Source organism: Embiotoca jacksoni, unplaced genomic scaffold, assembly GCF_022577435.1.
Source record: "Embiotoca jacksoni isolate LCO1_2020_lvr unplaced genomic scaffold, fEmbJac1.0.p SCAF_26, whole genome shotgun sequence".
Taxonomy (NCBI): Eukaryota; Metazoa; Chordata; class Actinopteri; family Embiotocidae; genus Embiotoca; species Embiotoca jacksoni.
Window position 1 is genome coordinate 47,501 of NW_027185377.1, and position 12,500 is coordinate 60,000.

At 47.5% G+C, this 12,500-nt stretch overlaps 2 protein-coding genes across 2 annotated transcripts in view; one reads left to right on the plus strand and one right to left on the minus strand.

Annotated features, from left to right (window-relative positions):
- LOC138204551 (interferon-induced protein with tetratricopeptide repeats 5-like) overlaps window positions 1–2,666 on the minus strand; it is a 3,255-nt gene extending 589 nt beyond the window's left edge. The window contains exons 1-8 of the mRNA XM_069159850.1: window positions 2,606–2,666; window positions 2,026–2,205; window positions 1,743–1,932; window positions 1,214–1,405; window positions 908–1,129; window positions 567–708; window positions 194–477; window positions 1–35 (exon numbers count right to left, since the gene is read on the minus strand). The exon at window positions 1–35 is cut by the window's left edge and continues 13 nt beyond it. Coding sequence (XP_069015951.1) covers window positions 1–35; window positions 194–477; window positions 567–708; window positions 908–1,129; window positions 1,214–1,405; window positions 1,743–1,932; window positions 2,026–2,205; window positions 2,606–2,610 — 1,250 coding nt within the window. The 5' untranslated portion in view covers window positions 2,611–2,666. The remainder of the gene's footprint in view (window positions 36–193; window positions 478–566; window positions 709–907; window positions 1,130–1,213; window positions 1,406–1,742; window positions 1,933–2,025; window positions 2,206–2,605) is intronic.
- Window positions 2,667–4,453: 1,787 nt separating this feature from the next.
- ch25h (cholesterol 25-hydroxylase) lies at window positions 4,454–5,832 on the plus strand. Its single transcript, XM_069159813.1, has 2 exons — window positions 4,454–4,886; window positions 5,038–5,832. The coding sequence occupies exons 1-2, from the start codon at window positions 4,464–4,466 to the stop codon at window positions 5,368–5,370; spliced, it is 756 nt and encodes a 251-aa protein (XP_069015914.1). The 5' UTR covers window positions 4,454–4,463; the 3' UTR covers window positions 5,371–5,832.
- The last annotated feature ends 6,668 nt before the right edge of the window (window positions 5,833–12,500 follow it).

The window sequence follows — 12,500 nt, forward strand, 5'->3', positions numbered from 1 at the left end:
CTCGCCTCCGATGTGTCGGGCCTGAACTCCAGAGCCTGTTGGACCAATCAGAGGACAGGAGTGTGTCTCAGTCTGTGGTCGTTAGATGGACAATTACAATGTGAACGTGAGGTCCCGGTTCCAAACCCGAGGTCCGGGTCCTGTTCTCCAGCCGGTCCAGGTGGACGGGGACACAACAGCAGAGTGGACATACCTTCATGTAGTAGGAGACGGCGCAGTCCTTCTGGATGCTGTGGTAGTGGCAGAACTCGGCGTAGCAGCGACAGATGGACTGACGGATGCTCCACGTCTCGTCCTCCACCGTCTCCAGAACCTCGTCGAACATCCGCTGAGCTCTGCGGAGACGAGGGTCCGACCTCCCGTCCGATTCCTCGGCGTACTGCAGAGCCAGATCCGCCTTGGCGAGGTTCAGACCGGTCTTCAGACGGACCGCTTCCTCCAGGTTCTGAATGCAGAGACGCCTCCAGTGCTGCACCTCTGAAGAACAAGCAAAGTTATTGATCGCTGACTCAGCGATAACAGAATATGGTGGTATCCATGGTGACCGTGAGACATCGGACCTCTACCTCTCTCTGGTTTCGGTCTTTTGGAGATTAGGTTATTTTTCTTCCTCTTGTAGCACAGCGCCAGCTGGTGGTGGATGAAAGCTGATTGGCTGCTCCTCCTCATCACCCTCTGCAGCAGATCAATGGACCGGTCCAGCTGGTCCTACAACAGAGTCGGTCCAGACCAGACCGTTGGAGACACAACAACACATTTCTGATGGGTTCAGCCATCAACGCATCATCAGTCCATCTAACCGGACCAGATCCATCTAACCGGACCAGATCCATCTAACCGGACCAGTCAGTAGTTCGATGTCACATCGGCCGCTTCCCTCTAACCTTCAGACATTGTTAGAAGTTACCTGCTTGCGAAGGAACTTGGCTACGTAGCGGATGACTTGAGGGTCGTCCGGTCCGACCTCCAGCGCCCGCTCCACCAGACCTTCAGCTTCTCGGTGTTTCTGGTAGAGGACCAGCTTCAGCGCCAGCATGGACAGCAGGACGCCGTCGTCGGGGTTGATCTCGACGGCCCGGCGGAGCTGTTTGGTGGCCGGTGACTCCTCATGATGAATCTTTAAGTCATTCTGCAGATCAGACCTCGGTTACAGTTTGGTACTTTTGAAGGTAACAACATAGTTGAGCGGACCGGATCGGCTGATGGCTCGTACCGGTTCTGTGCGAAAGAGGGCGATAGCGTAGCCGGCGTTCCACTCGCAGTCGTTGGGCTGCAGCTCCAAGGCTCTTTTGAAACACTCGATGGCTCGGGGGTAGTAGAACTTGGAGAACTTGAGGAAGGTCCAGCCCTTCTCTCCATACACCTCCGGGTGGAGGTCAGAGGAGGAACCGAGTGGATGCTTCACCTGCCGAGAGTCGGATACAGACGGAAGGATAGTCAACGGATTCTGACGGGAGGATCGTCAACGGATTCTGACGGGAGGAACGTCAACGGATTCTGACGGGAGGTTTGTCAACGGAATCTGACGGGAGGAACGTCAACGGATTCTGACGGGAGGATCGTCAACGGATTCTGACGGGAGGTTTGTCAACGGAATCTGACGGGAGGAACGTCAACGGAGCAGTTAGACGACAGACTGTTAACGGAATAATTCCTCCTTCAGACTGAGAACAGGCGATCCGCTGAAACCTAGGAGTCGATGCTAAGCTAGGCTAGCCGCTCCTCCCAGTGTCTGTACGTACCAGGATGTCGTGGACTCTCTGGCAGAAGGTTCTCGACTGTGTGAAGTCTCCTCGGTGGTATCTCAGCCAGGCCAGGTCTCCATACGTCACGATAAGCCGCCGCTCGTCCTCCTCTCCGTAACTCTCCCTGGTCTTCTCCTCTGATTGGTTGAGAAGGGACAGCGCCTCCTCTGGTTGCCCCTGGAGATACCTGAGGGCAGACACACAAGGAGACACTAAGCAGGAAGGCACCCGTTCGGGATCCATCCACACCTCCGCCGCTGCTCTGGGCGTGACCGCGTACCTCACATAAGCCAGGAACCTGCAGGCGTGGGCCTCGGCGCCGGGCTGCCCCAGCTGCAGCTCGATGTCGTGCTGCAGCTGCCTGCTCAGGTCGTCCAGCTCCAGCTGCTCCTCCTTCAGGTCCCAGGTGAAGCAGCTCTGCAGCTGCAGCAGCCTGCAGCGCAGGTCATCAGCGGCGTCACTGAAAGGCACGACGACAACACGCGAAAACCTTTCACGTGACTTCCTGTTACGGCTTTTCAATCATGACAGGAAACTGAAGGCGTAGTCACATAGAGCCACGTGTCCTAGAAGAGGCTCGAGACCCCCCCCCCCCTCCCCCATCCCACTCACACAAACACCCACACCTACCTGCACCCCAGGTAACCTGATTATCTTCTATTCTTCCCGTCTAACATACATGTTGAGACGTGTCGGTGATGAAGACACTCGCCTTCACGTTGAAACATCACATGATCAGATTTATTTATTATTTGCAGTAAACGGTTTAATATTTCTTCGATGAACATGATACATAAACACTGGAACCCAGATGTCCCCCTGATGTCTGATGAAGACGTGATGAAGACAAAGATATTTACCTCATCTTACAGCCGCTGAGTGGTCGGAGAGAGGTGTAGCAACAGCAGGTCGCTGCACAGAAAGTCAGGAAACCACATGATGATGCGTTCAGTGCCACCTTGGACAAGAGAGAGTCAGTCAGGGTGATTCTTCATCGAGCAGTAGAGACACTGTCAGACCTTCAGGCTCTGAACCGTTCATCTCATATTACATTTAATGTTATAAACCGAGGTCATAGAACAACATCTGAATGAGGCCCCGGGGGGGTCAGAGGTCAGATAGACACTGGGTTCAGGTCTATGGAGGTTCAGGAACTGTTTGGGCGGGGCTTGTAGCACTGAACAGGGCGGGGCTTGTATCACAAGCCAACAACAGCTGACGTACAAATAGGTTGATGAAGACGTCCAGATCAGTTTGTTTTAATTTTCACGTGAAGATGATGAAGATGATGATGAAGATGAGTTTATTGATCTATGGAATGAGAGCTGAACGGAAACAGATCTTAGGTCAGAGCGAAGAAACGAAACTGATGATGTGATGATGCCTTCACAGCCCCTCCACAATCAGGCTTCTATCAGTGTGTGTGTGTGTGTGTGTGTTTGTGGTTGTGTGTGTTTGTGTGTGGTTGTGTGTGTGTGTATGTGGTTGTGTGTGTTTGTGTGTGTGTGTGTGTGGTTGTGTGCATTTGTGTGCTTGTGTGTGTGTGTGTGTGTGTGTGCGTGCTTGTGTGTGTGTGCTTGTGTGTGTGTGTGTGTGTGTGTGGTTGTGTGTGTGTGTGTGGTTGTGTTTGTGTGTGCTTGTGTGTGTGTGTGTGTGTGTGTGTGTGTGTGCTTGTGTGTGGTTGTGTGTGTGTGTGTGGTTGTGTTTGTGTGTGCTTGTGTGTGTGTGTGTGTGTGTGTGTGCTTGTGTGTGCTTGTGTGTGTGTGTGTGTGTGTGCTTGTGTGTGTGTGTGTGTGTGTGCTTGTGTGTTTGTGTGTGCTTGTGTGTGTGTGTTTGTGTGTGCTTGTGTGTGTGTGTGTGTGTGTGTGCGTGCTTGTGTGTGTGTGTGTGTGTGTGCTTGTGTGTGTGTGTGTGTGTGTGTGGTTGTGTGTGTGTGTGTGGTTGTGTTTGTGTGTGCTTGTGTGTGTGTGTGTGTGTGTGTGTGTGCTTGTGTGTGGTTGTGTGTGTGTGTGTGGTTGTGTTTGTGTGTGCGGTTGTGTTTGTGTGTGCTTGTGTGTGTGTGTGTGTGTGTGTGTGTGTGCTTGTGTGTGCTTGTGTGTGTGTGTGTGTGTGGTTGTGTTTGTGTGTGCTTGTGTGTGTGTGTGTGTGTGTGTGTGTGTGCTTGTGTGTGGTTGTGTGTGTGTGTGTGTGTGTGCTTGTGTGTTTGTGTGTGCTTGTGTGTGTGTGTTTGTGTGTGCTTGTGTGTGTGTGTGTGTGTGTGTGTGTGTGTGTTCAACAGACCACCAGGTGTCAGTGTTGTACTGAGTTTGAACTCCTTCATCGACCAGAGAACAGCATGTTAATAAAAGAGACTCTGAGCTGCAGCTGACTGTTATCAATCAATCAATCAATCAATCACCGATTAGCTGATTGATTAATCGATTGATTGATTGATCAGCTGATCACTTTCAGTTCCACTGATTCATGTCAGTCGACCGTCTGTAGTCTCTGAGTTTCCCGGCTTTGTCATGATCTGAACTTGGACTTTCCAGAGAGCAGGAAGAGTCCATATAAGGATATAAGGGCATTGAGGGCGGGCTCATACGGTAGGACCCTGTAGAAGGCGGACTGATGTCAGTGGGGGCGGGCTGGCGCCGCTGACATCACGCCCTGGGGGCGGGGCTGGCTCATATAAAAGCAGGGAGCTGCAACTCCTCTGAAGTCTGATCTGAAGGTAACATGCTGCTGCAGCCGCTCTGGACTGTCCTCCTGGGACACGCCCCCCTCCTGCACTCACTGCTCTTCCCCACCCTCTTCTCCCTCTCCGTCTACCTGTCCTTCTGCCTGCCCTTCCTGCTGCTGGACGCGCTGGCCCCGCGGTGGGCTCTGGTGCGCAGGTACAAGCTGCAGCCTCAGAGCTCCGTGAGCTGGGCCTCGGTGCGGAGCTGCCTGGCTCTGACCGTCTACAACCACCTGGTCTTCATCTTCCCGCTCACCGTGCTGCACTGGTACCTGAGGCCTGTCCACTTGCCCCCGGAGGCCCCGCCCCTGCCCCGCCTCCTGGCCCAGGTATTCGCCTGCCTGCTGCTCTTTGACTTCCAGAGCTTCATCTGGCACCTACTTCACCACCGAGTGACCTGGTTGTACCGGACCTTCCACAAGGTACTGAGTGAAGATGATGATGATGATGATGATGGTGATGATGAAAATTAAGATGATGATGATGATGATAAAAAACCTATCAAAGTAAAACTGCATCTGTGTTTCTGTTATTTTCTTCCTCCTCCTCCCCCTCCTCTTCCTTCTCCTCCAGGTGCATCACACCTTCACCTCGACCTCGGCCCTGACAGCAGAGTACTCTGGGGTCTGGGAGACCCTCAGTCTGGGTCTGTTTGCTGGCTCCGCCCCCCTTCTGCTGGGACTCCACCCCCTCACCGAGCTCGTCTTCTTCCTGGTCAACATCTGGCTGTCGGTGGAGGACCACTGTGGCTACAACCTCCCGTGGGCCACGCACCGCCTGATGCCGCTGGGGCTGTACGGGGGTGCCCGCCACCATGACCTCCACCACCTCACCTCCAAGTGCAACTACGCCCCCTACTTCACCCACTGGGACCGGCTGGCTGGGACACTGAGGACGGGGGACTGAAGGACTAGAGGTGGAGCTGAAGGGGGGACGGAGTGTCTCTCAAACATTTGTGAAGGTTTTATAGTTCCTGAATGGTTGTGATTGGACGAGACCTCAGTAGAGGACGTAACGACGAGTCGACAGAGCAGCAGGAAGCTGAGAGTCTCTGAAATGATCACGATAACAATCTTTTACATTAAAAGAATTCCAGACAACTTTTATATTTTATCTATTTATTTATTTATAATCTATTTGAGGACATTTTGTACTAAAAGTCGTATTTTCTTATTTAAACAAAGATATTGAAGAAAGTTAATCTGACAGATAGTCATATGAATGTTAGAGATGGGTGGAGGAGGAGGAAGTGGATGAAGGTGAGGAGGAGGATGAGGGGGAGGAAGGAAACAGAAAACGTTTGAATACGACTGAAAATGTGAAACCTGTTTTTCTGCTGTAAACAATAAAGTTGATGAAGAAAATGAAATGTGTCCGGAGGCTTTAGTGTTAAACATTACTATCCATTAATAACCATTAATAACCATTAGGTTAGGTTAGGTTAGGTTAGGTAGTTACTTTATTAATCCCCCAGGGGAAATTTGTTTCACTACAGCAGCATACAGAAGCAATAAGATAATAATAGAATAATAGAAAAGCAATAAAATAGCAGTAAAATAGCAGTAAAGAATATTAAATATAAATATAAAATGCACAGTATATGGTATATACAGTACAGTATATATCTATCTATATATATATATTATATACAACAATTACTATCCATTAATAACCATTAATAACCATTAATAACCATTAATAACCATTAATAACATTGCTATCCATTAATAACCATTAATAACCATTACTATCCATTAATAACCATTACTAACCATTAATAACGATTACTATCCATTAATAACCATTACTATCCATCAATAACCATTACTAACCATTAATAACTATTACTATCCATTAATAACCATTACTATCCATTAATAACATTACTATCCATTAATAACCATTAATAATCATTACTAACCATTACTATCCATTACTAACCATTACTATCCATTAATAACCATTACTAACCATTAATAACGATTACTATCCATTAATAACCATTACTATCCATTAATAACCATTACTAACCATTACTAACCAGTACTATCCATTAATAACCATTACTATCCATTAATAACATTACTATCCATTAATAACCATTAATAATCATTACTAACCATTACTATCCATTACTAACCATTACTATCCATTAATAACCATTACTAACCATTAATAACCATTACTATCCATTAATAACCATTACTAACCATTAATAACAATTACTATCCATTAATAACCATTAATAACCATTAATAACCATTAATAACATTGCTATCCATTAATAACCATTAATAACCATTACTATCCATTAATAACCATTACTAACCATTAATAACGATTACTATCCATTAATAACCATTACTATCCATTAATAACCATTACTAACCATTAATAACTATTACTATCCATTAATAACCATTACTATCCATTAATAACATTACTATCCATTAATAACCATTAATAATCATTACTAACCATTACTATCCATTACTAACCATTACTATCCATTAATAACCATTACTAACCATTAATAACGATTACTATCCATTAATAACCATTACTATCCATTAATAACCATTACTAACCATTACTAACCAGTACTATCCATTAATAACCATTACTATCCATTAATAACATTACTATACATTAATAACCATTAATAATCATTACTAACCATTACTATCCATTACTAACCATTACTATCCATTAATAACCATTACTAACCATTAATAACCATTACTATCCATTAATAACCATTACTATCCATTAATAACAATTACTAACCATTAATAACCATTAAATTGAGATAGTTGAGTTTCAGGTGAGTCACCACTGAACAAAAACTGCTTATGTTCTTTAATCTCATTTTCACACACCTGTTGAATATTAAGTGTTTCTGAGGAACTGATTCACTTTGAATGTTTCTGATGGACTATAAAACACAGGACACAATCCAAGTGTGTGTGTGTGTGTGTGTGTGTGTGTGTGTGTGTGTGTGTGTGTGTGTGTGTGTGTGTGTGTGTGTGCAGTGAAGCCCTGATGGTTTCTGGGTAATGACTCCTGCTCGTACTTCCTGTGTGTCTCCTGTTAACTCTTCGTCTCCCTCTCATTGATCCCACAAACAAATTTATTCTAAAAGCAGTAATATTGAACATGAATCAGATAATATTTCCCTCCTGATGAGCAGCAGAGGAAGACGAGGCTGCTCCTTCATCAGGAATGTTGTCGGTGCCTGAAGCTGATTCATCGTCAGAAGAAACTCAGTGTCATCATGCGGTGATGAAATAAGGAGATGGTAACCAGTTCCAGAAAAAGGTCAATGACTGACAGCTGACTTCAGACACAGCAGAGAAAGTGGGCGGGGAATCAGAGGTGGAGCGTTTACCCAGCAGCCTCTGCTTCAGCCTCCTGGGACTCATGGTGTTGAGCAACAGACTCATGAAACAGGACAGCGAGGAAGCTAACGCGGCTAACGAGGGAAGAAACCAGACGAGGGTGATGACTTTCATCTCACTCTGAGAAAAGAAGGAAATCAGAGAACAAGTGAAAGTTGTCAGATGCATAAAGTGCAGAGTGCAGTCATGATGTCGCACTGAAACTGGATCTCAAGTAGCTGAAGTTAAAGTTTTCATATTTTCTTCTAGTTTTATAATAAATTACAAACCTGTTTCCAACAAAGTAGTGACGCTGTAAAAATGTAAATAAAAACAGAATGTGATGATTTATGAATCACATGAACTCATATTTAATATTAAATAGACTAAAGACAACATATCAGATGTTAAACTGAGACATTTTATTGTTTTATATAAAATATATATATATATTATATATATAACCGAGGAGGCCAGTTTCTGGAGTTTTGAAAGTGAAATGTGGTCCCATTCTTGCCTGATAGAGGATTTCAGCTGCTCAACAGTTCAGGGTCTCCTTTGTTGTATTGTTCATGTCCTGATGCTCCAGATGTTTTCAATGATTGACAGGTCTGGACTGCAGGAGGCCAGTTTATCAGCGGACTCTTCTACTAGAGAACCATGCTGTTGGAATACGTGCAGAATGTGGTTGGACGTTGTTCTGCTGAAATAAACAAGACCTTCCCTGAAAGAGACGTTGTCTGGATGGCAGCATATGTTGCTCCAAAACCTGAATATATCATTCAGCATGAATGCTTCCTTCCAGATGTTCAAGCTACCCATGCCATGTGCCCTAATGCATCCTGTACCATCACAGATGCTGGCTTTAGAACTGAGCTGATAACAAGCTGGATGGTCCCTCTCCTCTTTAACCTGGAGGACGCAGCGTCCATGATTTCCAAACAGAATCTCAGATTGTGATCCATCAGACCTCAGGACAGTTGTCCACTTCACCTCAGTCCATCTTCAATGATCTCGGTCCAGAGAAGGCGGCGGTGTTTCTGGATCATGTTTCTATCTGGTTTCTTCTTTGGAGAGTTTTAACATCATTTGTGGACGCAGCGATGAACTGTGTTCACAGACGATGGTTTTCACAAGTGTTTTTGTTGGAACCTGCAGCAGCAACGTTTCCCTCCTGAAGTCACACAGAGGTGAGCCGAGACGTCCATGACATGTTAAGACAGGGGGTGAGGGGTGTGTGTGTGTGTGTGTGGGGAGGGAGGGGTGCAATCAGAGACTCACAGGAAGCTGCTCCACTTCTGTTTGTCAGAATGAGGCATTCTGGGAAACTCCGCTGTGTTGGACTGTGACATCATGGAAAGGACACGGGTTGGCCTGTCAGCTCGTGAGCTTGGATCACTGCAGATCATGTGACCTGTACTCTGTGAGCTGATTGGTCCTGGAACCAGGAGACGTCCCCACAAATCAGAGGAGTGTTAACGGACTCAGGAATGTGTGTGTCTGTGAGGAAGGCGATGATGTAACTTCCTGTTTGGCCGTCTGATCAGCAGGATGATTTCTGGGAAACTCCAGACCGGTTTGTGTGTCATCACTTTCATTTTCTGAAGTTATTAGGTAGGTAGGTATTTACTTTATTAATCCCCGAGGGGACATTTTTTTCAGCATATAGAATCAATAAGATAATAATAGAAATAATAGAATAAAATAATAGAATAGAATAGAATAATAGAAAAGCAATAAAATAGCAGTAAATAGCAGTAAAAAATATAAATATAAAATATAAAATGCACAGTATATACAGTACATTATATATCTATATATATTATATACAAACAAACCAAGAAACACAGTCAACAGTGTTATTGTACTGTGATGGATTTTGCCAGAGGTGAGTTATTGTACAGTCTTATTGTAGTGGGCAGGAATGATCTCCTGTATCTGGAATGATCTCCTGTATCTGGAATGATCTCCTGTATCTGGAATGATCTCCTGTATCTGGAATGATCTCCTGTATCAGGAATGATCTCCTGTATCTGGAATGATGTCCTGTATCTGGAATGATCTCCTGTATCTGTCCTTGTGACAGCGGAGCTGGAGGAATCTTTTGGAGAACGTCCTCCTCTGTCCCTGCAGCAGATGGAGAGGGTGGTCAGGATTATCCAATATGGATAATAGTTTGTTCAGCGTCCTCCTCTCCACCACCTTTTCCAGACTGTCCAGTTTGCAGCCGATGATGGAGCCGGCCTTCTTAACCAGCTTGATAAGTCTGTTGGTGTCACCGGCTCCAATGCTGCTCCCCCAGCAGACCACAGCGAAGTACAGTTCACTGGCCACAACAGACTGGTAGAACATCTCCAACATCTCGCTGCACACATTGAAGGATCGAAGTTTCCTCAAGAAAAAGAGTCGACTCATCACCTTCTTGTGGACAGCGTTGATGTTGGTCTTCCAGTTCAGTCTGTTGTCATGGAGACACCAGGTACTTGTACTCCTCAACCATGTCCACCTCCTCTCCCAGAACTCTCAGCGGTTGTGGAGCCGTCGTCTTCCTCCTGAAGTCGACCACCATCTCTCTGGTCTTGGCCACGTTCAGGAGGAGGTGATTCCTTCCCGCCCACTCCACAAAGTCCTCCACTACTGCCCTGTACTCCTCCTCCCGTCCATCCCTTATACATCCTACCACTGCAGAGTCATCAGAGAACTTCTGCAGATGTCTTGACTCTGAGTTGTTCTGGAAGTCAGTTGTGTAGAAGGTGAACAGGAAGGAGACAGAACAGTTCCCTGTGGAGCTCCAGTACCACTGACCACCGTATCAGACAGCACACTGCCCAGACGGGCAAACTGTGGTCTGCCTGTCAGGTAGTCATTGATCCAGGAGACGGTGGACGTGTCCACCCCCACCACCCCCACCACCACCCGCAGTTTCTCACTCAGCAGCAGTGGTTGGATGGTGTTGAATGCACTGGAGAAATCAAAGAAAGTGATTCTCACAGAGTCACCGGTTCCATCCAGGTGAGACTGAGCTCGTTGCAGCAGGTAGATGATGGCATCGTCCACTCCAACATGAGGCTGGTACGCAAATTGCAGAGGGTCCGGAGAAGATTTCACCAGCGGCCTCAGGTGGGCCAAGACCAGCCTCTCCAGCACCTTCATCACATGAGATGTGAGGGCAACCGGTCGGTAGTCGTTGAGGCCAGATGGAGTCGTCTTCTTGGGGACAGGAACCAGACAGGACGTCTTCCACAGCACCGGGACTTCCTCCTGCTTCAGGCTCAGGTTGAAGAGGTGTTGTAGGACCTCAGCCAGCTGGACGGCGCAGGTCTTCAGGACCACGGGGCTGATGCTTTCAGGTCTTCAGGACCACGGGGCCGATGCCGTCAGGTCTTCAGGACCCCGGGGCCGATGCCGTCAGGTCCTGCAGCCTTGCGCTGGTGGAGTCTCTCCAGCTGTCTCCTAACCTGGCCAGTCGTCACAGAGAGGGGGGTGGGGGGGTCGAGGTGTAGATGGAGGAAGAGCCCTTTGAGATTGAGGGCTCTATGCAGTTCACCAGGGGGCGCAGAGGGGGGAGGGGGGGAGGCAGCAGAGGTGTTTGGGAGGTGTGAGGTGTGGAGGAGACAGATGAGGGAGGTGAACTAAACCTGTTCAAGAAACAGTTTAGTTCATTTGACCTCTCCAGGTTCCCCCTGATTGTTCCTCTCCAGGTTCCCCCTGATTGTTCCTCTCCAGGTTCCCCCTGGTTGTCTCTCTCCAGGTTCCCCCTGGTTGTTCCTCTCCAGGTTCCCCCTGGTTGTTCCTCTCCAGGTTCTCCCTGGTTGTCTCTCTCTCCCCTTGAACCCAGTAATCTCCTTCATACCGGTCCACACCTCCCTCACATTGTTCTGCTGGAGTTTGGCCTCCAGCTTCCTCCTGTAGGAGTCCTTGCACTCCCTGAGCTTCTCCTTCAGGTGGCGCTGCACTCTCCTGAGCTCCTCCCTGTCCCCAGACCTGAAGGCTGCTTTCTTCTTATTAAGAAGAACTTTCAGGTCACTGGTGATCCACGGCTTGTTGTTGGGGAAGCAGTGTACAGTCCGGGATGGTACGGTGGTGTGTTCACAGAATTTAATGTATTCTGTGATACAGTCCGTCCTGCTGTTGATGTCCTCCCCATGTGGTCCACACAGCACGTCCCAGTCCGTGGACTCAAAGCAGTCCTGCAGGGCGTCTTTAGCCTCCTGTGTCCACCTCCTCACAGTCCTGGTGGTCACAGGCTGCCTCTGCACCAGGGGGACATACTTGGGAGTCAGCAGGACCAGGTTGTGGTCTGATCTACCAAGGGGGGGAAGGGCAGTAGTACTGTATGCATCCATGGCATTAGCATCCAGGAGGTCCAGAGTTTTATTGTTCCGTGTGGGGCAGTTCACATACTGGTGCAACGTTGGCAGTACTTTATCCAGACTGGTTAAAGTCTCCAGTAACTAACAAAAATGCACCGGGATGCTGAGTCTGAAGTTTAGCCACAGTGGAGTAGATGGTGTCCACTGCTGCCTCTACGTCAGCTGATGGAGGAACGTACACAGCGATAACAATGGCGGATGTGAACTCCCTCGGTAAATAATACGGACGCATCCCCACGGCTAGAAGTTCAATGTCCGGGCTACAGAAACGTTCCTTCACACACAC